The sequence below is a fragment of the Girardinichthys multiradiatus genome, chromosome 21 (genome assembly GCF_021462225.1).
Source record: "Girardinichthys multiradiatus isolate DD_20200921_A chromosome 21, DD_fGirMul_XY1, whole genome shotgun sequence".
In the NCBI taxonomy this organism is placed as follows: domain Eukaryota; kingdom Metazoa; phylum Chordata; class Actinopteri; order Cyprinodontiformes; family Goodeidae; genus Girardinichthys; species Girardinichthys multiradiatus.
Genome location: NC_061813.1, coordinates 25,215,996 through 25,240,274, shown reverse-complemented (window position 1 = coordinate 25,240,274; position 24,279 = coordinate 25,215,996). Strand labels below are relative to the sequence as shown.

Here is a 24,279-nt window from a genome sequence, read left to right as displayed (position 1 = left end):
TTGATGACAAGAAAGGAGTGGGGGGCAGAGAGAATTAAGGGGGAAAAATAATGAGGAAGATATCCGACTATTCTCTGAGCGCTGTGCAACTGGCGGCATCACGACTCACGTTGTTTGAAGCCACTGTCTGAAACCTGTTATTTATATATTTTTTATGTTCTCATTTGCAGCTGTTCTCTCAAACAAACACTTAGTGACTGATGGGAAATCCTTGTTGCCTGTGTGTTGGTGAAAAACAAATAGTAGTAGAATTAATGTCAGAGGTCAATAAAAGCCTGTCTTCAGACTTCTAGCAAGTTTGTGATGCAGCTAACCTCAGTCCTAAAAACTGATCTAGTGGACAGATGGGCATTTTAAGTTATACTCTTTTTTTAAGCAGCTATTTCAGATGGCCTTTGTACATTTTGTAATCATGGGTTTTCTCCGGGTACTCCAGCTACATCCCACAGTCCAAAAACATGACTGTTAATTTGATTGGTTTCTCTAAATTGCCCTTAGGTGTGAATGGGTGTGTGCATGGTTGTTTGTCCTATGTGTCTCTGTGTTCCCCTGCGATGGGCTGGCGACCCGTCCAGGGTGCACCCTGCCTCCTGCCCATAGACTGCTGGAGATAGGCACCAGCTTCCCCGCGACCCACTATGGAAGAAGCGGTATAGAAAATGACTGACTGACTGACCGACTTTTTTACATTACTTTTAATAGAGAGTGTAATGATTATTTGATTACACCAGACAATTTCATTATCAACAGTTAAACAAATTTTGCAAATGCTCTCAAGGACAAAGACCTTAATATTTGGAGATGTCATGTGTTCTGATAAAACATACTGATCGCCATTAGATTGGGAGAAACAATTAGGAAACTTGCAAGGCTGAGAACACCATTCTCCATGTGAAGTATGGAGGTGGCTACATTATGTTGTGTGGGTGTTTTGCTGCAGGAGGGACTGGTGCACTTCATGAAATAGATGGCATTATGAGGAAAGAGCATTGTGAGATAATTTTAAGGCAACATCTCCTGCCATCAGGCAAAACCTTGGGCATAGTGTGAAATTAGTTATAACGTGGCTTAAGGACAAACAAAATCAAGGTTTTGGAGTAACCATCATAAAGCCCTGATCTCAGTCTCATAAAAGAGCTGAAAGAATTTGTGCTAGCAAGGCAACCTACAAACCTGACACAGTTACACCAGTTCTGTGAGGAGGAATGGGCCAAAATTCTAGCAAACTATTACAAGAAGCTTGTAGAATACCTCAAAGTGACGCAAATCATACAGTTCCACAACAAATCTGCCACATGTTAAGAAAACATCTCAAAACACTAACTTTTTCATTTTTCTGTCTTTTAAAAAAATAGAAATACTTTTTGTAATTTTAACTGACCTAAAACCGGAAAATTGATTTAATATTCACAAAAAAGGTTACATGTTTTCAGGTATTTGCATGTTTTATTAAATTCAGGGTAAAGACAAATGTCTAAATTTACCTTGAGATACCCAGATCTATGTGAGGGCTATGTGTAGTCTTGATAGTGGAATCACATGTACTGCTCAGGGAAAGTGACTTTCATTCACAAGTGTCTTTTTGTTTAAATAAAAAGGATCTGATTTAGACTGAGATCAATCAGATAAGACTAAGACGTCATCAGCGTTCTTTTTTCCAGCTTTAGGAAGCTCCTCTACAGCACAAGTCATTACGAACTGATAAAATGTTGCTAAGCAGTGCTCTTCTGCAACCCGAACAGCTTTCAGTGTTTGTTCTCATTATAAGCCCACTCATGATTCAGTAGGCACTGAAACGTCAAATTGCATTTCAGGCTTTAAATAAAAATAAATAAATAAAATTTACGCATTAAAAGCCTGCTTGTTATAGATGGAAAGGAAGTAAACAAGTAGGTCATCTATTTGTGTCTGTATGTGTGTTGGCGTGAGCATGTTTCCCATGCCTCTTCTTTTTGAAAGGCATTCATCTTTTAATTTTCACACACAGCATGTCCTACTTAGAGGCTCCTTAGATGTGCTGTTAAACAAAGCTAACCTTTACCTTTGGAGGATGTCCTCTTTGTATGTGTAGCCGCCCCTTGTTGTCCATGTCTGCATCTGGTTATTGTATTGTTTAACAATGTATAAATTCCTCATGCTGTTCTGTCAATTATTGCGCTGGTATGCAGCATAATTCAGAAGGTGTTACTGAAAAAGCGTCAAGAAGAAATTATGTCCATTTTTGATTGCCAATTACTGATGATAAATACCAAGCAGGAGAGGGCAAAATATGCAAAAAGGCAGTTCACTTGTCAGAGCAACCCAAACACTTTCTCCTGCTCTTTATTCTCGACATGCATGGGCATCCTCACTTTTGACCTCTGGTTCTTTGGCTCCAAACTGAGTAGGATGTAAATCAACAACAATACCTGGCATTTAAATGAAGGCATCACAAACATGCACTAACAGAACTAGAATGTCAGAGTTAATGAGAAGTCTGATGTTTGATGGTTAAAAAAACAACTGAATCTTTCTTGACAAGTATTCCGATAAAACCTAATGTTATAATCAGTTTAATTGGAAACCTTCAGTAAATATCATTTAAAGCATAAACTGGACATTTTGGAAGAATCTTTCCTCCAAAACAAACAAAAACAGCATGTGTGCTGCACTTGAGGCCCCATTCAAACATAAAACTGGCCAAGGGTGCTGTCAAACGGACCATCCAATGTAAACAGACATAAAAATAGACCCAGTAAAACCCCAACCCTGCTGTGCAGATAAACTTCCGAGAACAGACATTACTTGGTACAAGGAAATCCTGGGATTTTAATGGGCTGCAAAGCACATTTTTAACAGTGTTTTGCAAAAAGATTCATACCTATTGATTTTTTTCCTATTTTGTAAAATCAAAACCACAAAATTCTATGTGTTTTTTTTAGAGATATTATGTGATAAACCAACACAAACTATCGGATTTTGAAGTGAAAAAAAAAGGACACACTAGCCACATTTAGATGCACAATATTTATGATCGGAAGAGTAATCGGAATAAAACAGCCGATCGGACTAAAAATGTGTCACGTAAACTTGGCGATCGGAATATTAGCATCTAGCCAGGGCGACTAGCCCCTCGAGGCAGAAAAACGTCACGTTGACGCGGGGTGCATATGGGCACTCAGGTCAGTTTGCCTCATTCAGAAACACTTGATCCTGTTGAGCGTTTACATGCATGCCAATCGGATTGTCAATCGGCATAAACCACCCCTCTGAATCGGATTACAATTTCATTCCGACCCTGCCAAATCCAATCAGAATATTCCGACTGCTATGTTTACATTAAACATTTTTAGTCTGATCGGCCGTTTATTCCGATAACTTATGTCCATGTAAACGTAGAAATTGTTTACATTTCCACCACATTTTTCACAAACAAAAATTTGGACAATTGTGGTTAAGCATTTATAATCAGCTCCCTTCTTATGGGGAGTCTCAACCAACCTTGCAACATTTTTATTGATTCTCTTTGTAAAGGACCATAAGCTACTCTATAAACATCGATTTTCAAGTCTTGCCACAGATCCTTAATTTGATTTAGGTGTGGATTTTGACTTGGCCCCTCTAATAACATTGTCCTATTAATGTCCATCTGCCTTGCATTTCAATGGCTTAGGAAGATATGCTGCCTACATATTTATCATTGTATCATTCAGAGTTTTATTAGCCATGCTGCTACAGAGTCTTTTGGACATGTCCAGAAACATCAAGGCATAAGCATTTGAGCTCTCCCACACCATGTATAACACACCGCTTTCACTCAGCATTCACTACAGCATTCACTCAAATGTTGCAGCAATGACCAAGATGACCTAATCTTAGGACACACTATGCAAATGCTCCGTCTGGACTATTGAAGATTCACTCACCTCACCCTGCTGCATGCTTGAAACTGAAAGTGAAGCTGATGGCAAAAACTCCTTTCTGATTATTTTTATTAATATTCATGTGACCACTTGGGGGGGATCATAGAAAATAGACATTTTTCTCTCAAAAAAATCAGTTGATTGTTGAATATAGATGAAAAATATGAAACAATGAAATCCCAGGAAAGGTAACGTACCTCACCCTAACACCGTGAAATCCATACCTTTGAGCCCCATGCATGTGCACTATTAGAAACCAGAACACATGAATAGCAACACACATACTTCAAAGAGGTGACAGGACTTGATTCATTTCCTCACATTTAGACAACCAAAACACAGATTTTTTTATGAATAGACAAACCATGTGGCAACAACTTGAAAAACACTCCACTGGGATTATAGCTGTAATGTTTTTAAACGTTGTTGCTCTGTTGGAAGGTGAAGGTCTCGCCCAGTCTTAAGTCTTTTCCAATCTTCAAAGGTTTTCTTCCAATATGGTCCTGTTTAGCTTGACAAGCCAACTGTGACCAGCTTCCTTGAAGCGGTCTCAGAGCAGAATGCCACCATGTTTCACCGTGGATACGGCGTGTTTATGGTGATGTACACTGTTAGACATTCACCACACATAATGTTTTGTATGTAGGATAAAAAATGTATTTGGTTAATATGAGCCCTCTGATGGACTGGCGACCTGTCCGGGTGTACCCCGCCTCTTGCCTGTAGACTGCTGGAGATAGGCACCAGCTCCTCCGCGACCCAGTATGGAAGAAGCGGGTATAGAAAATGGATGGATGGATGGATGGTTTAATATGAAAAGAACACCTCCTTCCACATATTTTTGTGACCCCTGCATGTGCTTGTAGCAAACTTTAAATAGGACTTTTTCTGGCTGTCCTTCAACAATTACATGGCTCCTGAAGCGAACTAATTTCACTGGATTTTATTTAGTTGTAGAATATGAATGACTGCAAATTCAAACAACACTTGATCAGTGTTTGAATTTTTCATTTCTATGTTTCAAAGACAATGTTTAGGTCTTCATTTACACTCTTTGTCATACACAGAGTTTCTGAATTATTAGGCTCTAATTGGCATATATACCGGATATAAACACAACAATATTTATGAAATTGTGCTCTAAACTGGAAGCTAGCCTGGAACTTGTGAGCAAGAGCATGTGGACTTCCTGCAGCATATGGTTTAAGTCTTAACAGTCATGAAGTGTAGGAGTGAGGAAAGATACAGCCCACACTGTTTTCCCCAGCGGCTTTTCACAGAAGTTGGAGTGTAACTGCATCTATGCAAAGTCTGAGAATCGATAGCTGTAAAGGACGCCTCATAGCTACTAACCTGAATATTTATCGTGAGCAGATATCAGAATTTAACTTAAATACTTCTAATGCATTCTGTGCTAAAACATACTTGTAATTATAACTCCTTGTATTTTTATAAAATTGTCAGTTTCAAACTAAAGAATGAAAATACATTAGACAAAATGTTCAGTCTAACTTTTAATGCAGTTTCTAAATCTTAAATTTAGGTACATTGAAAAAGTTGTGCTAAACTAACTAGCACTAATAGAAGAAAACTGAAATTTTATAGTATCCTACAAATGTTGTTTTCTGCATAAACTTCAACGCATTTTATTGGGATTTTATGGGATAAACCAACACAAAACGTGCCAAATTGTTAATCTTGTATATCTTTTGCTGTAATTATAGCCAACAGTCTTTAGGATTATGTCTCTACCAGCTTTGGAGATCTAGAGATTTAAATCTTTGCTCATTATTCTTTGCAAAATAGTTCAAGCTCAGGCAGATGTATGAAGAGCCTCCAAGAACATAAATGTTCAAGTCTTGCCACAGAATCACAATTGGATTTAGGTCTGGCCTTTGACTGGGCCATTCTAACACATGAATATGCTTGGATGTAAATCATTCCACTCTGGCTGTAATCTTCACAGGGCTGTGTGCAGGTCGGCGTTTGTGTGGGTTCCTCTATCTTCTCTAATTGAAGGGTGTGACCGGCAGGTGCATCATCCCAGCTGGAGTTCCTCAGGCCCAACAAGGAGGAGTATAGAGAAGAGTGGATCCTCTGAGGCAGATGCCAGATTGTTTTGCTTCATAAGTGGTTATCAGGCCTTCACTTGTTCACTCCTACATTCTTTGATATCCCATGCTTACCCTTTGTTGTCCTCCCTTTCAGGAAACCAGTTTCAAGTTCATACTCTTTTCCTGGATTCCAGCCTCCTTGCTCTCTGAGTTTGTTGATTAACTCACCTCAAGATCTCCTTCGTAAACCTCCTCACAGCTCCCATGGCTGCTCGCCCACATCCAACTACCATATTCATCTGCCTATCTACCCTCCAACGCTCCACTGTCTCCTTCTGAAAGGAAGAACAAATACCACTACCACCTGCCAATCTCAGTCTCTGTAGGTATACTCACCTCATCCCTGGAAATTTGACCATATCTTTAACAGTAAGACAAATATCTCCTAAATCATTTCCACCAATTACAGATCATACCATAAATCCTTCAATAACCATATAAGTTTTTTCCTAAATGATGTCCTTGCCTTTTCCCCTGAACCCGGAAGAACAATTCATTCATTTACTGGTGTCAATAAACTGTTCAAACCTTTGATTGTTGTCCATAATTGTTGGTTGCACAAGGGTTTCAAACAAAACCAACATGACACCGGCTGTATGTTTAGTGTTGTCCTGCTAGAAAGTCTATCTATGCTCTAGTCTTTTGCAGCCCCTCACATATTTTTTTCTAGATTGACCGTTTTAGATCCATCTTCTCATCACTTCTGTCCCTGTTAAAGAAAACAAACCACACAAGCACACAACCTGCCAAGCCCATGTTTCAAAGGGGGAGTTGTGTTGAGGGTGAAGTGCAATGTTTTATTGCCACACATAATATTTTCGAACTTGGCAAAAGAGGGCTTCTTATGGGTCTCTTTTGAAAGAGGTTTATTTCTTGGCACTCAGACTTGTTGAAATGATGAAAAATAGTTGTGCTGTCTAAAGATTTCCCTACCTGAGCTGTGGATCTTTGCAGCTCCTCCAGAGTTACCATGGCCCTATCGGCTGCTTCTGTAAATGACACTATTCTCACCTGGCCTGTCAGGTTATTTGGATGGCCATGCCTGGGTAGGTTTGTAGTTGAATCATACTCTTTCCTCGTGCTGTGTAAGAAGTTCTGACTTCTGAAGGCAAATGGTTGCAGTGGAGTTTTTTAAGGGGCATCAGAGGATCCATACACGACACAGTTTTAAAATTGTATTTCTAGTGGATTTTAAAAACCATGTATTCATTTTCCGCCACTTCACATTTATGCTCTAACTTTCACCTTTACCAATGAGCTACCCAATATGGATAAATGAAGATATCTTAGGAAATGCCTACCATTTTACAATTCTTCCCTAAATGGATGAAAGGAATCCATAAATCTGTAATAAGGACCTGAACCTCAGGGCCCAGAGTTCAACTTTTCCTCTCCTCGTCTTCCCAGTCAAAATGTTGCACTGAATATTGACATTACTGTACGCACACCACAGTCCAATGCGATTCGCAGAGAATGGAGAAGCCTCTTACCGAGCACAAGCTCCCCAGCGCTTTGAGGCTGGCAATGGCAGAGGAGTACTACACACAGGAGACTGCTAAACTGTGCCAGAGACTCAGAGACAGCCAAAACTCACAGTAACCCTCTTCACTTAGCTGTACTTCTCGCTCCCCTGCAGGTGTGGTCCTCTCGTCATAATCACTTTAGTAATGTGCAGCAGTAGGTTCCAGGAATAACCTTAAAAAACCAATTGTGTATAAAATCAGAGGCTTTTCAAGATTAATATATAATTACAGCTTCAATGTTTTTCTTCCTTGTTTCTCTAGGGAAAGCAACGAATTTTCTAACCAGTGCTCAGAGGAAATAATATTTTAACATGTTATTAGTGTGCAGAAATTCAAGCATCTGCTGCTCCTCCTTGTCTGTGTTGCTTCTCCGATTACAAGTTTCTGGCTAAAATGCAGCAGATCAGAAGGAGCTCTTTAGGGACCATATAGTTGAACCCAGATATTTACATACACTGTAAAAAAAAGATACAAACTTTTTTTTAAATCACACTCTGACATTAAATTAGACTAAACATTTCCAGTTTTAGTTAAGTTCTGGTTACCACAGTTGTTAATATTTGCTAAATGATACATAATATAATGAGAGGGATATTTTTTATTTTATTTTCTTTAGACTGAAAAGCCAACACATGTTGCTTTATTATTTGATAGAACAGTCATTTAAACTGTATGGCTGCTTTAGATTTCCTGCCACAAGCTTCCCACAATCGTTAGCAGGAATGTTGTCTCATTTCTCCTGAGAGAACTGGTTTAACTGAGTCAGATTTGTAGGCTGCCTTGCTAACACACCCTTTCAGCTCAGCCCACAGATTTTCTATGGGATTGAAAAACAGGGCTTTCTGATTGTCATGCCAAAACATTGACTTTGTTGTCATCAAACCACTTTATGTCAAATGGTGGTATGTGCTGGACCATTGCCTATTTGGAAGATCCATTTGTGTCAAAATTTTAACTACCAGTCTAATGTCTACAGATGGTGCTGCAATATTTGCACATAATGTTCTTTCTTCATAATGAGATTTATTTTCTGAAGTGCACCAGTCCCTCGTGCAGCAAAACACCCACATAACATGATGCGACCACCCCCGTACTTCACAGTTAGGATGGTGTTCTCAGCCTTGTAAGTTCTTTTTTTTCTCCAAATGTTATGATGGCCTTTATGGCCAAACCTTCCACTTTTAATTCATGAGGTCACAGGACATGTTCTCAAAAATGTATATCCTTGCCCCTGAGTGCATTTGCAAATAATAATCTGGCTTTTAATGTTGCTTTTGAAGTAATGGTTTCTTCCTTGATAGGCAGCCCTTTCATCCCAGGAACTCATTTCTCCATGGATGACGACACTCTCTAACCCGATTTAGGCAACATCTTAAAGATGTGTTTTGCCTTTGTTCTGGGGTTGCATATTTTGCCCCAAAATATCTTCCCCTTTGGGAAACAAAACCTGCCTCTGTCTTTAACTTCAAATGCTATTTAGTGTATACTGAAATAAATATGATTAAAGATGAACTTGCAATAAAACATGTACTTTGTTTTTGTTGTTTTTCAGGGAACTTGTTTTTTGAGCATGTGTTTTTTTTTTTTTTTTATTACTCCTGATTTAATTCACTAGTAATAAATATCCACAACAGTGTTACAGGACTCCAGATTAGACTTATTCGCTTCTCAGATAAGCAATACATTTTAAGGCAATTCAAAAAAAGATCTTTCAATAAATAGGCTATTCAGCTATGACTCCATTGCTATGCTTTCTAAATTGTTGTTTGGCCAGCCTGAAATCTATCACACTGCAAAAATGAAGAGCTATAGTTATAGATTAAAGTTAATGGCTTGTCCAATGACACCTTCCCTTACTGTTATCTAAGGCAAAGCCAGTGTAACTTAGAAAGTGAGACTGAGGCAGGCTGCCCCATGACTCCCCCTCCCCTTTTTGTTAGTCCAGCAATTACATGTCATTGCATCATGCTATGAAAAGCAGCTACCTATTAAAAAGCATAGCTTCACATGGTGAAAACTGAACATACTGGAAAGACCCAAAAATCACAGTTTGTGTCTCATTGTGCATGTATATATATATATATATATATATATATAATGAATTGTTTTTGAAGAAATGTTGGGTGTGCACCTAACCAAATCTTTAGAAGGAATTTCAATCTGGTTTACGGAATTACTTCTTCAAATTAATTTCTTAGTGGTACAAAAATAGCCGTGCAGTGCCCTGAAATATTCAATATGTGAGATTGTGTATTCATTCGTGGCCTCACTGCAGGCAGGTCAAAGAGAAAAACTGCCAAACAAGTCCTGTTTGCTGTCAGCTTTGACAGAGCTGGGAAGTGAAGGGCAGGGACTCCATCCCTGAAGGACCTTCTGGTTATACTGATCGACTGAGGGTGTCTGTGTGTGTGTGTGTTTGTTTTCATGTAGTTGTGAGGACAATAACCTGATAGGAGGTCAAAGCTTGAGGGACATTGTAAATATTTTGGATCCAGGTCAGTTTGCCTCTTTTCCAATTTGTTCAACCATTTGCATGGTAAAATGTCATCACTTCCTACTTCCATTTTGTTCCCAGCAACTAATTATTTAATACTTATGCACTGAAACTATTCTGTATCCACTTACTTGTTTTTGCAAATGAGTATTTTCATAATTCATGGAAGATAAAAAGACATCAAACATTATGTCCAGACAGTATTACACCCTTTTTTGAGAAAATTATTTAAAGTTTCTTTTTCCACTTATAAAATTATAGAACAGTGAAAAATGAACCCCCTACTCATGGGCTCTAAAAAAGCAATAATATGCATATAAATGCACACTCACAAACATAAAACTATATTCCTTCAGCAGTACAATAAGTTCCTACATACACCACACATAAACTTGTGTATGAATACAAGTGTGTGCCAACGAACCCAAGCACCTCCATTTTAAGACAGAAAAAAAAGATTAATAAATAAGAAGGGCAATGGTTAAATGTGTAGCATGTGCCATCTTTTTCTCATTTCTCATGAATTTTTCATTTGAGTAATGTAGTTGATGCACAGCTTTAAACTACAATAAAACTGAAGCAGTGTCTTCAGAAAGAGCAGTAACGTAGTCATGGATGATTGCCATATTTCTCTTCTTGATGGTATTGTAAGTCATCATTGTTTTGACGGGCTTTAATGAGTTTTGTGTTTTTATTTGTTTCCTATTTAACATTTTGAATTACTCGTATGAGTACGAGTAATTCGAGTACGAGTACAAAAAAACCCCATCAGAGATAACAAATTAGCTTAGGCTATAAAAGTTAAAGTATATAGTATTTGTTAATACTGTTGAGTTTTAAAAACCTCTGCACATTCGTTTATGCGAGACAAACCACAAACTACTTCTCTACTATTACTTTACGGCTCACTGACCCCTCTCTGTTGAACATTACTTAACACTTGTCCCTATGCAAATAAATAAGTTGAAATTCATGCACCAACAGTTTCGATTAACCTGGTAGGTTTGGTAAATTTTTTAATGTCAAAATAAAAGACTCATCTCTGACACGATTTTAGTGCATTGTTTTCCAATCAAGATTTAATTGTTTGTTGTTTTTATCTTTGTTTTCTTGTCAGTGTTTTGATTGTGTTTTGATTTTTTAACTCTTAACAGCTTTGCAATTTTCTGCACCATGCTATAATTGAAATCGCTTCAGAAATAAAGTAATTATTATTATTATTACTATTATTATTATGTGTGTTCATGTATATGCGTATTTGACATAGCACTTGTTTGAGTAGGCACAGAGTGGGTCAGTGTTTAGACTCATCTCTGGCCAGCGGCTGAACCCGGATTTGATCCTTCCAGATTAATTATCAGTTTCCACATGCCATCTGGGATTCACTGTTCAAGACAACCAGATGCTGTAAACAAAGTGTGGGAATACTGAATTGAAGATTAAAATGAGCTAAACAAAACTTTCAATAATGGCAAAATTTTATGTTCTCTGTTAGTGATTGTTTTCAGTGAAATGTAATTACTATGGTGTCACAGGAGCACACTGAGCTCCTTGGAGAAAAATTCAGTTCATAGCACATAAATCCTGGCTGCTGTATTTTTAAATAAACAGAGCATTTGTGAGTAAATTAAGGTTATGCAAAAGTGTTGATTAATTAGATTGAGATTATAATTGATGTATTATTGAAGGAAACAAGTCAAGATGCCCCGAGAAATGATCAGAATAAATTTTCAACTTTGACCAACTGGTCAGAAACACAAAAATCCAGATTTTCCCATCAGTGAACACTGTATGTTAAAACTACCAGGTTGCGCAATCAACAACGATCTTCAATGAAGACTTACTAAAAAAGACTCCACGTTAGCTATTTTTAATATCAGCTGGGTGTATAATATTGAAGAATAAGGATATAAGAAGCTTTATAAAAGGAAACTGGCTGCAAGAGAGCAAAGCTCAGCAGATAACAGGAAGGCTCTATTTTATATCTTCCTTCTGTTACACACTTATTGGCTGTGTTGGAGTGCCAAGAAAAGGTCCAACAGATTGTTGGACCTTTTCTTGTGATTTCTTAGCTTTATATATTTTTAAAAATTGCAGCGATATCAAAAACACGTCTTTCACATTAATTTGATACCATTTGGAATAAGGCTGTAACAAAACTAAATGTGGAAAAGAGCAGCGCTGTGAATACTTTCTGAAAGCACTGTATATTTATATATATATATGTATGTGTGTGTGTTCTTCTGCCTTTTTATATTATAGTTTTACATTTTTCTAAATTAGAATAAGCCAAAAAGCAGTATCAGCAAGTCAAAGATTTGCAAAAGCCAAAGATCTGAAATCAGCCACAAAATTCTCATTGGTGGATCTCTACAAGTCAAGGAGTCCATGTTGCCTTAATGTGCTGACCAGGAAGGTGGTTGAGGACGACAGTGATTCAGAGTGCTTCACGTGCTGTAAGCCAGAGCTGCTCAGAGGTGGGTGATTCAAAAAGGTCACCTTTTTCTTCAAAGAGAGCAATGGGTGTAGTAGGACGCCGTGTTCCTTCGCCTCCAACCGTTCTGTGGTTCAGTGGGATGGGTCATAATGAAGGAATGTCAGCCACTAATAAGTAAATGCTACAACCCAAACTCTAGTGTTACTTAAAAATTCTGTTGGGACAATCATTGGCTAATAAAAGCCCTTCAAATGTTGATGAACATCTTGACTAATGAGGAGGATTTGTCATTAATCTCCTTACAAAAATTGTTGCCCACAACAAAACCAACATGAGAAAATATGTTTTTTTCTGAACTTCTGTGATCTTTAAGCAGCTGTTGCTTTGTGTGCAGCTGGAGGTTGATGTTTATACACAGACTGTTCCTATTTAATAATCATGGAGTGTTGTATAAGGGAACTGTTGATGCTTATATTCTGTTTTTCATGCAGCAGATGTTAAATGTTTGAGCATTTATTGCCTTATCCATTAATTATTTATGTATATAAGCCAGGATATGAAAGCATGAGCTTCAACTAGCTGCACAGTTTTTTTAATTAGTTTACTCATGTCTGTTTTAGTTTATAATGGTGTCAGTCTTGCGTATCGTGCCTATGTATAACTACATGCCACCCAAAGATTATCAGCAGTCACCATCTGGCCACCACTTTCAAAAGTTTCTGGGGACACCCCTGGAGTAGCACAATATGTTCCCGTTAATTTTGCTCAATTTAACAGCTTAGTTTTCCATTTAGGGGCTGTTGGTTTGCGGTCCTATTTATCCAGGCATTGTATTTGTAAGCAATGTAAAGGTGAGAGCAGTGTTGCACCCGCCCCCCTGTACTAAATCCTGCTTACACTTGAGGGAGGGGAAACACATCATTTAATTGAGGTAAATTAAAAACGTGAGCGTGTTTGGCTACGAAATAAAGCAATAACAAAGTTACAATGCACACCCAGTCGTAGCAGGTATGCTGGCAGGCTTTTGTGGGTGATGTTTCCCTGCTTCATCCAAACAATGGAGGGTTTTACGTCGAAACAGTTTTGTTATTGCGGTCCGGAGATTCCTCTTTGCACACAGGGCTACAGGTTTGCACAGATTGTCACCATGCAAACAGCAGAATACACAGAAAATAATCAAACGCCATAAAAGGGAGCAAAGATCGCGCCATTGGTCATTTCTGCACGGCTTACCTTTATCTTGACTCGATGAGAGGCTCTCCTCCTCTTTCGGATTTGCAACCTGTGTTATTATGGACGTGTTGTCCATGGAAACGAGATGTTGCGCACCTTCGGCTGCACCGCTTTATTCTTCGGCGATCATCACCCGGCGCGCTGCTACAGCTACGGTCCCCCGGCTGTGCACAGGCTGCTGCTACGTGCACCATTAAAATCCCATTTTACTGGAACCGTGCGAGTCCCATCCTCTCAAAAACAGAGAGGAAGAAAAACACGCCAGGCAGAAGAAAGCGCACCAATGATCGTTTTCAGGTGTGAAGTGACAGCTTCGACGTGCAGGAGACAAACAAAAGCGTCAGTCCTGCTTTGAAGCCGCCGTATGTCCTCTGTGGTCGCTGCTGCTGCTGCTGCAGGCAGCATAGCCCCCGCCTTCTGCCGCGGCTGAAGCTGCTCCTTCTGCTACTGTACGCTCCAGCTTCCAGCCACACACTACAATATCAACTGCGTGATATGGTTACAGTGTTTACCCAGAGATGGCGACCGTCCTCCTGCCTGCCACAGGCACTTCAACAACGCGCCTCCAGCTTGACTACTTTGGATTTAGATACTTTAGAGTTTAGGTTGCAAAAACAGATTATAAATACTTAAAGTAATTTACGTTGAAAGATTATGTAAACATCCTTTCAGTGCCTTACAATAGTATCCATAACCCCTAAATGTTTTCAAATTATGTCTAGTTACAACATGAAACTTCATTGTATACTGGACATTTCATGTAAGTGAAAGATCACCACAAAGTAGTGCATAATTTTGAGGAAGAAGGGCAATTAAACATGGTTTCAAATTTGTTTTGCAAACGCAAATCTGAAAAGTATGGTGTGTATTTGTATTTTACTCTGATACCCGTAGATAGAATCTGCTGAAACTGCTTTCTCACCTAATTAAAGTAATAGTAATTAGTGATACAAGCAATATGTGCGGTTGCCCTGGGCGGCACACAAAAGGTGGGTGTACGAGAAAAAAATACCAAAAATAGAACTAGTTGCGCCCTGAAATAGTTTTGTATTGCTTTTGTGCATGTGCAGTCAAAGGGAAGTTGGCACCTTCATGTATTAGGAAGGCACACCCTGATTGCTGTTGAAAATAGAGAGCAGGGTGAGTTTACCGTCAATCACACATTAGCAACGTTTACACGCACAAAATCGGACTAAAAATGTTTATATGGAAATAAGTAATTGGAATAAAACGGCCAATCTGACTAAAAATGTGTCATGTAAACTTGCCGATCAGAATATTCTGTTAGAATCTAACCAGAGCGACGAGCCACTCATGGCGAAATAAGTCACATTGAGGCGGAGTGCACATGCGCACCCAGGTCAGTTTCCCTCATTCAGAATAACTTGATCCTGTCGAACGTTTACATTCATGTCGATCGATTGTCAATCGGCATAAACCACCCCTCTCAATCGGATTACAGTTTCCATCCGATCCTTCCAAATCTGATCAGAATATTCCGACTGACATGTTTACATGACGCATTTTTAGTACGATCGTCCATTTATTCGAATTACTTATGTCCATGTAAACGTAGCTAGTGTCAAAGTGAGGTAAGGTGAGAGTTATTTCATGACACTTTTTTTTCCTTTAGCTGGAGTGGTTGGGCACTACCTGTAGCTATCACCCTTAAGCAGGAAATTTTAAAGGTGACCTATTATACTTCCTTTTAAACATTTGGGATAGGTCTATGGGTTATACAAAACATGTTAATTACATTTTTCACACAAAATTATTCTCAGATAATGAGATTTCATCTCCTCAGTTCCCCCTGTTTTGAGCCCCTTTCAGAATGAGTTGTTTTAGGCCTCTGACACTTTTATGCAAATTAGCTATATCTGTCCAGCCCCCAGCCATCAATTCTTACACGTGAAAACAAAACCCAAACTTATAAGACACAACACTAAGTACTTACTTTTCTGTCTGCTGATTTGCCACGAACAGTAGGGACTGAATTTTTCTTCAGTTTATCTGCCAATCCTGATGTGTACTGATGTGAGTTCTCAAAGCAGTCCGTGGTGAAGTGAGTCGCGCAAACTAGTAGTGTTTTCGGCAATGTGACTGGAACATTGCCCTCAAAAATAAAATGAAGCCATGAATCTCTGTTATCCGACAGCAGTAGAATATCCATGGACCCATGTGGGTCTTTGCCAACATCAGAACATCTGCCTTTCAAGGGTAGCCATTGTAAAACGCGTGTATGGAAAAAACATACGACAAGACATGATACTCCACTGAAAATCATGGTGGTGGAGCTCCGCTTCAGTTGCTAGTTGGGGAGGGGGTGCTTGCCCAGGTGCCATTCATGTACATATGTGTGTAATTTATTCTCTGTATACATGCAACTGTTCTGTGAAAGTGTGAGGTTTGTTACAGAACATTAGTGTTCAAACAAAATCCCAAAGACCAAGGAGCTCAGCAAACAGGTCAGAGACAATGTTGTGGACATGTTTAAAGCAGAGTTGCAGGGCAGCAGGGCACGTTTTGAACATCTCACAGAAGCACTGCTCAATCCATCATCTGTAAATCAAAAGAAAATTGCAGAACTGCAAACCAACCTAAGTATAGTCATCCAATAACACTGACAGCCCGAGCAAAGAGGGAAGCAGCCAAAAGGCTCATGGAAACTCTGGAGGAGCTCCACAGATCTACAACTCAATTGCAATGACAAGTCTTAGTCAGGCACCCCACAAATCTGGCCTTTATGGATGGAAGACTGGCAAGAAGAAAGATATAATACATTTTGTTTGCAGTTTATCAAAAGGGGAGACAGGAAGCATATTGAAGAAGATGCTCCTGTCTGAAGACAGCAAAATTTTGGCCTTGAGGAAAAACTGTGTGTAGAGGGATTGTTTTCTTCAGTAGTTACAGGGAAGCTGGTCAGAGTTGATGAAGAAATTATTGGAGCATGGCATATTGGAAGAAAACCTGTTAGAGGCTCCAAAAGACTTGAGATTTGCAGAGGTTCACCTTCCAGCTCTAAACAAACAGACAGAGCAACAATGGAATGGTTACCAAGGGAGAGTATGTGGCAAGGCTAAAAAAATGATGTTCACAGATGCTCTGCATCCAACCTGAGGACTTAAGCTCGATCAGATCAATGTATATTTGTGTGTTATAATGACCCAGTTAAGCTTCAAACTTTAGTTTAAAGCTTGGGATTGTTTTATAACTTAACCACACTTTAAACTTCTCCACATCTTTATCCCTGATCTGTCGGTGGTGTTCTTGTTCTTCATGATGCTGTTGGTTCACTAATGTTCTCTAACAAACCTCTGAGGCCTTCACAGGACAGCTGGATTTATACAGGGATAATAGAGAACCGTATTAACCAATTAGGGCTTCTGAAGGTATATATTTGCACTGGATTTGTATTGGGGCTAAATACAAATAAACATCACATTTTTCAGATTTTGAAAGCCATGCATCATTTTCCTTTGCATCACAATTATTATGTGCTTTCTATTGGTCTATCCCATGAAATCCACTTACAATACATTGAAGTTACCAGCCTAAATAAATAAATAAGATAAAAGTTGCACCCTATGGAAGATGTGTGCCCAGTTACATCTGGCTTAAAAGTAACAACATTTTAGTAAAAGAGCATTATGTTAAGGTCAAACAGTGACAGTTTCATTTCCACTGTCGCTACATGCATGCTCAGTATGAGGGACTGCTGCAAAGTCAATTCAAGCGACTGTCCGCTACCACTCCATGCTCATCCAGTAGAGGTGAATGCTGCAAGTCACTGACTTGATGCAATCTGCTGGGTTTCCTGAGATAGATAAACTTTTTAACCAGTTTTAATAATAAACTGAATTTGACTACACTGTTTGCTAATTAGGATCAATTGGAATGTATGTACCTGGCTTGAAATTTGTATGATTTGATTGGAGTGGATCGAACTGAATTTGTAAAGTGCTTTGAGACAACATGTGCTGTGAATTGGCTCTATATAAATAAACTGAATTGGATTGAAACATTTTTGTGTGAAGGGCTGGTGCAGATTGCTTCATCGGGACCTGGACAACTTGCTGTCATTGAGGGAACCATGGATTCTGCCCCTCAACAGAAAATCCTAAAGGAGAATACCCAACCATCAGTTTGAGATCTTAAGCACTTGGGATATACAGCAGGACAACAGTCCAAAGCTGACTAGCAAATCCACCTCTTATTGGGTAAAAAACTATGGTTTGGGAGTGGCCTTGTGAAAATCTGGCACCAAATCTGATTGAGACGATGTGGCATGACTTCAGACGGGCCAATCATGATCAAAAACCCTTTAGTGTGGCTCAATTTAGACAATTCTGTAAAGAAAAGTGGGTCAAAATTCCTCTACAGTGATGTGAAAGATTCATGTTGGGTATCACAAGCAGCTGTTTTTTTCAAGTGTGGCCCAACCAGTTATCAGGTTTATGGATCAATTACTTTTTCACATAGAGCCAGGTTGGTTTGGACAGCTTATTCCCTTAATAAATGAAATTATCATTTGAAAACTGCTTTTTGTAAATACTCTGCTTAGATGTTTTGGATGATCTAAAAAATTGAAGTGTGACAAAAGTAGAAACATGAAAAATCTGTAAGGAGGAGAAGAGTTTTTCTGTTCTGTAGATTTTCTTGGGCCTCAGAGTTTACATTTATTTTTTCAGCATGTTTGAGAAGTGTTAGAGAAGATGTCTGGTTGATCCATTGTTTCTATGTTGCCTCAATTTAAATACACAAAACCTTCCACACATTTCTTAAAACAGAAATGATTGATAGATTGGTGTATTGCATCCTCAATGCGTTGTTCATTTTATGAAGACTTTTACCTTGCGAATGCCCTGTGAAACAAACAGGACTCGTGCAGCTTTAGTCTCAATGGACCGTAGAATAACAACAGGGGAGATAAAGTGGTTTTCTGGTCCACTGCCAGCGGTGACGTCTTCAGCAGCCTTTCCCCAGTCACATCAGCTGTTCCCTTTAATGGAGCTCTGAAACACAGCGCCCCGAAGGACCCCACCTGGGAAGCAAGTGTCTGATGATGGCGTACAGACAGAATGGAAACAGCGGTAAGTGCGGGCTGTCATCTGCTGATGCTGCTCATAATTAGTGTGTAATCTCTTCGTCGACATGTTGATCTCAATGTGGGTCAGCGGATGTGTCCTGGTGGCCCACAACAACGTTTGTGTACAACTGACACCACAACACAGCTCTCACAGCTACTTTGCACAATCACGTTCTCCTCTCAGCACCTGGCAATCCATCTCAGGTTACCGAGTCTGCCCAGACTGGACTGCTAATTGAAATCTGATGACATACAAAACCTCACTGCAGGTGCAGGTAGTGGATACAAAAAATAAGGAATGAAAGTAAAATCACAATTTGGAGTTTTATAGTCGATTTGATGATCAGTTAAACAACTGACTGATGCATTCACAGATGCATTGTGTGGATATATTATTGTTGTAAATAAAAAGAAGAACTACAATGTTAGGATTCTGGATACATTGAAAAATGAAATAGTTTCTATGTTTAATATTTAAGACGTTTTTAAACATAGAAATAATGACCTAAGTACTGAAAAAGTAGACTGATTCAAATTCTTGCAAAAGCATTCATACCTCTCAAACTTTTCCACATTTTGTTTTGTTACAACCACAAACTATAAATGTTTTTATTGTGGTTTTATGTGATACACAAACACAAAGTAGCACAAAACTGAAGAATAAATGGTTTCCAATTTCTTTTTAAATATAAACTCAGATATATCAGAAAAGTGTGGCATGTATTCAGTTCTCCCAAACAAACTTTTTAGAACTACCTTTCACTGAAATTACAGCTGCAAGTCCCAGGGCATGATTTTACCAATTTGTACATAAAAATAGTAAAGATTTGGTGTATTCTTCTTTGCAAAACCGCTTATGCTCAGCGGGTGCATAAAGCAGCTGTTAATATCAGGCTTCAAGTGTCAAGACTTAAATCTCAATAGGATTTAGGTCTGGACTTTGATTAGGTCATTCTAACACATCTAGATGTTAGGATTTAAACCATTCTATAGTCGCTCTGGCTGTACGTTTTGTGTTGCTGCTGTCTGCACTACAAACCTCCCCTCAGTCTTTTGTAGCCTTAAATTACACACAGATGGACTACAGTTACTAATTAGGTGGCTGCGGAAGACAATTGGTTGTACTGTACTTTATTTAAGGTATCAAAGTTTACATGGGTGACTACAAATGCATGCCTTCTACGTCATAGTTGTCCATTTTGTTGTATTAGTGTTTCACAAAGTTTGTGGTTGTAAAATGGCAAAACGTGTGATTAAGGAATGATTTTCAACGCATTGTCCATTTCAAGCTTTGCGTCTGGCATTTAAATCAGTTAAATGTGTAGTCTTCATTCAATTATTTTCAGTATTTCTACTTCGCTTTACCTGGAGAGCAGCCGAAACCGAGATGTGCTGGTGAGGGCAACGTCCAGGTCACCGCGGAAAGGAAAGGCTGTTAGTACGAAGTTGCGCACAGAGCTTGTTTTCAGTGCCATCTAGTGACTGAAACCAGTTACTGCGTATTCTGCACCTGAAAGATGTTTCTAAAATGAGCTGGAAATCACGACGGACATCAAATATTAACCCTACAGAGAAAATGTATACTTCAGAAATGATTCTCAAAAGTCTTAGATGACAGTTAAAATATACAAATTAAACAAACTAAAAAACGAAGTCTGCCGAAAAGACTACAAGTAAACTAGAAAAGTACAATTTGTAGTACCTTGGTACTACAGATATTACAGTACAATGTCTTCAGTCGGCTTCATCCCTTATATTTTGCCTCCAAACAGCCACACATTCTTGTAGCCCTTACAGTCATCTGGAGCACTTTTTTATCTAATCTTCTAAAGGTCTTCAATTAATGTATTTGGACTAACGCTGCTTTTTACTTTATTTTAAGTCCAGTAGCTGATGCATTTTCAGATGGGGACTTATTGTTTGCTTGGTTACTTTGTCTGTTTTGCCACCTGAACAGCACTTAACACCTAGAAGAATGTCGATGCCATGCCAAGATCTGGGTGGCATCTAGATCTAATAGTTACAGTGACTTGTGAAAGTATTCGGCCCCCTTGAACTTTTCAACCTCTTGTCACATTTCAGGCTTCAAATATAAAGATATAAAATTCTAATTTTGTGTGCAGAATCAGCAACAAGTGGGACACAATCGTGAAGCGGAATGAAATTTATTGGATGTGTCAAACTTGTTTAACAAATAAAAAACATGAAAAGTGGGGCGTGCAATATTATTCGGCCCCCTTGCGTTAATACTTTGTAGCGCCACCCTTTGCTGCAATTACAGCTGCAAGTCGCTTCGGGTTTGTCTCTATCAGTTTTCCACATCAAGAGACTGAAATTCTTGCCCATTCTTCCTTGCAGAACAGCTCGAGCTCAGTGAGGTTGGATGGAGAGCGTTCGTGAACAGCAGTCTTCAGCTCTTTCCACAGATTCTCGATTGGATTCAGGTCTGGACTTTGACTTGGCCCTTCCAACACCTGGATACGTTTATTTGTGAACCATTCCATTGTAGATTTGGCTTTATGTTTTAGATCATTGTCTTGTTGGAAGATAAATCTCCGTCCCAGTCTCAGATCTCTTGCAGACTCCAACAGGTTTTCTTCCAGAATGGTCCTGTATTTGGCCCCATCCATCTTCCCATCAATTTTGACCATCTTCCCTGTCCCTGCTGACGAAAAGCAGGCCCAAACCATGATGCTGCCACCACCATGTTTGACAGTGGGGATGGTGTGTTCAGGGTAATGAGCTGTGTTGCTTTTACGCCAAACATATCGTTTTGCATTGTGGCCAAACAGTTGGATTTTGGTTTCATCTGACCAGAGCACCTTCTTCCACATGTTTGGTGTGTCTCCCAGGTGGCTTGTGGCAAACTTTAAACGAGACGTTTTATGGATCTTTGAGAAATGGCTTTCTTCTTGCCACTCTTCCATAAAGGCCAGATTTGTGCAGTGTACGACTGATTGTTGTCCTATGGACAGACTTCCCCACCTCAGCTGTAGATCTCTGCAGTTCATCCAGAGTGATCATGGGCCTCTTGGCTGCATCTCTGATCAGTCTTCTCCTTGTTCGAGATGAGAGTTTAGAGGGACGGCCGGGTCTTGGTAGATTTGCAGTGGTCTGATACTCCTTCCATTTCAATATGATTGCTTGCACAGTGCTCCTTGGGATGTTTAAAGCTTGGGAAATCTTTTTGTATCCAAATCCGGCTTTAAACTTCTCCACAACAGTATCTCGGACCTGCCTGGTGTCCTGGTACCTTCCTTGGTCTTCATGATGCTCTCTGCGCTTTGAACAGAACCCTGAGACTATCACAGAGCAGGTGCATTTATACGGAGACTTGATTACACACAGGTGGATTCTATTTATCATCATCAGTCATTTGGGACAACATTGGATCATTCAGAGATCCTCACTGAACTTCTGGAGTGAGTTTGCTGCACTGAAAGTAAAGGGGCCGAATAATATTGCACGCCACACTTTTCAGTTTTTTATTTGTTAAAAAAGTTTGACACATCCAATAAATTTCATTCCACTTCACGATTGTGTCCCACTTGTTGTTGATTCTTCACAAAAAATTTGAATTTTATATCTTTATGTTTGAAACCTGAAATGTGGCAAGAGGTTGACCAGTTAAAGGGGGCCGAGTACTTTCTCAAGGCACTGTACTTTGGAGACTTAGTGCCTTCATGATGCCAGTCTTTCCTGAAGTTCTTGAACTGTAAGCTTTGAATATTTTTTTACTGCCTACCATCCTCTAGATAAGGACCTAAACTTATCTTGTCCCAACCTGATAAACTTGGGTTCTCATCTAGTTTTGTAGCCATTTGGTCAGGGAAACTGTCTTCTGTGTCACATCATATTTATATCCTAGGGAAACAGAAAGTTGTGGATTATAATTAAAAGTTCCTTGAAACTGTGATCAATTTAAAAACGTAAATAAAAATAACTTGTTTGTTGCTTTACTACTGTATATATGTACTCTCATTAAAGGTTAAGTTAAGAGGTGTCAAAAACTTACCACAGGGAAAACTGACTTTTGGCGGCCAAGCATTCATAGTGAAATCGCCTATTGATTCATCAATGTCAGCCCTTCTTATCATTGTGAAGCAGAACTCAACAAGTATTGGATTGTTCACCCACTAACAGGGAATGAGAGCTGGGTTTAGACCATTGTGAGACAGGTTAGTTTTACCCTACTGAATCCCACATAGACGTAATGCCAAACGTCTAGCATAAAGGGGAGGCTTGTGTGAGCCTGGAGCACTGGTGGACAGGCTCTCAGGCTGGGGTGGGAGTTCCGACATGCACCCTTCCCCTGGTGAATCACTGCCATACCAGGGGCACAAAGTCCTCTGTCAATAATAGAGGCTAGTGTCCAGGTTTCAACCCAACACCATTGGTGTAGTGGCCAATATCCTCTTCTTACTGAGCTGATAAAGTTTTTTTCCATATAAAGTGTCAAAATCCTTCCATAAAACACAATGTGAAAAGGGCAAACTTTAATGGCCAGTATACTTTCTATAGTATACTGGGACTCAAGAATGAGTCCCTGATACAGGGGACTCATTCTTTTTTTCTGGGCTATGTGCTTCTCATAAGGAGAGATCTTGAGCGTCAGTTTTGTGGGACTTGTTCCTAAAGTGGCTCCTCACCCACCAGAGATACCAGCTTTATCACCCTCTCATCCCACTCATTTAGGCTGGATTTCCAAAATTTGTGTTATGAATCCCCACTCACCTTTCTGATCATGACTTGACATGTTTCATATACCCACAGCCTAAACACAGACACAGGCTGGACATACAGTATATAATATATCCAGTGTTGCACCACCATTGCAGTCTGGAAATCTGTTACCTTCCTAGTGGGGGCCGTCAGCTGAGCTGTTGCTGCCAATAACTTCATGTTCTCAAAGGACCTCTGCCATACATCCCTGGGTCACCCAGCCCAGACATGGGTAATATACCCACTGTCGAATACAGGCGATCCTGGCTGGAACTGGGAAAGAAACCCACTTTCGCACTGGTGGGTATATTATGCGGAGTAATTAAGGTTCTCCACAACTTTTAATGAATTTTATTGGTTTTATTCAAAATGTATTTTTTAAATGAAAAAAATTGTGCAAATTAAAATAAAACTGATAAAAAGCTTTAAAGAATGCATAGGGAAATCTAGATTTTAACAACATTCTTTATGCATTATTTAGAATCTTCTATCAGTTTTATATTATTTCAATTATAAATAAATTTTACAAATTTTAAATTTTATTTACAGCCTGTTCCCCTTTTCTAATATATATATTTTTTTTATTTAAAATGTTATGTATGTTACTTATATTTGTATACAATCTTGGACAAATATTATGTTCTTCGCCAAGTTTTCTAAATTTGAATTCCTAAGTAAAATCTTAAATTTTGTTAAGTCGTTTATTATTATTATTATTATTTTTTATTATTTTCATAGGAATTGTATTCAGTCTTTAACGAATCTGCA

The 24,279-nt window shown here is 39.0% G+C and overlaps 1 protein-coding gene across 2 annotated transcripts in view; it reads right to left on the bottom strand.

The window, feature by feature from the left end:
* The window catches only part of ctdspla (CTD (carboxy-terminal domain, RNA polymerase II, polypeptide A) small phosphatase-like a), a 41,275-nt gene extending 27,033 nt beyond the window's left edge, over positions 1–14,242 (bottom strand). The window contains exon 1 of one of the 2 annotated variants that reach the window (XM_047350162.1): positions 13,704–14,242. In XM_047350162.1, coding sequence (XP_047206118.1) covers positions 13,704–13,779 — 76 coding nt within the window. In that variant the 5' untranslated portion in view covers positions 13,780–14,242. The remainder of the gene's footprint in view (positions 1–13,703) is intronic. The other variant, XM_047350163.1, reaches the window with a different exon arrangement.
* Positions 14,243–24,279: the final 10,037 nt, after the last annotated feature.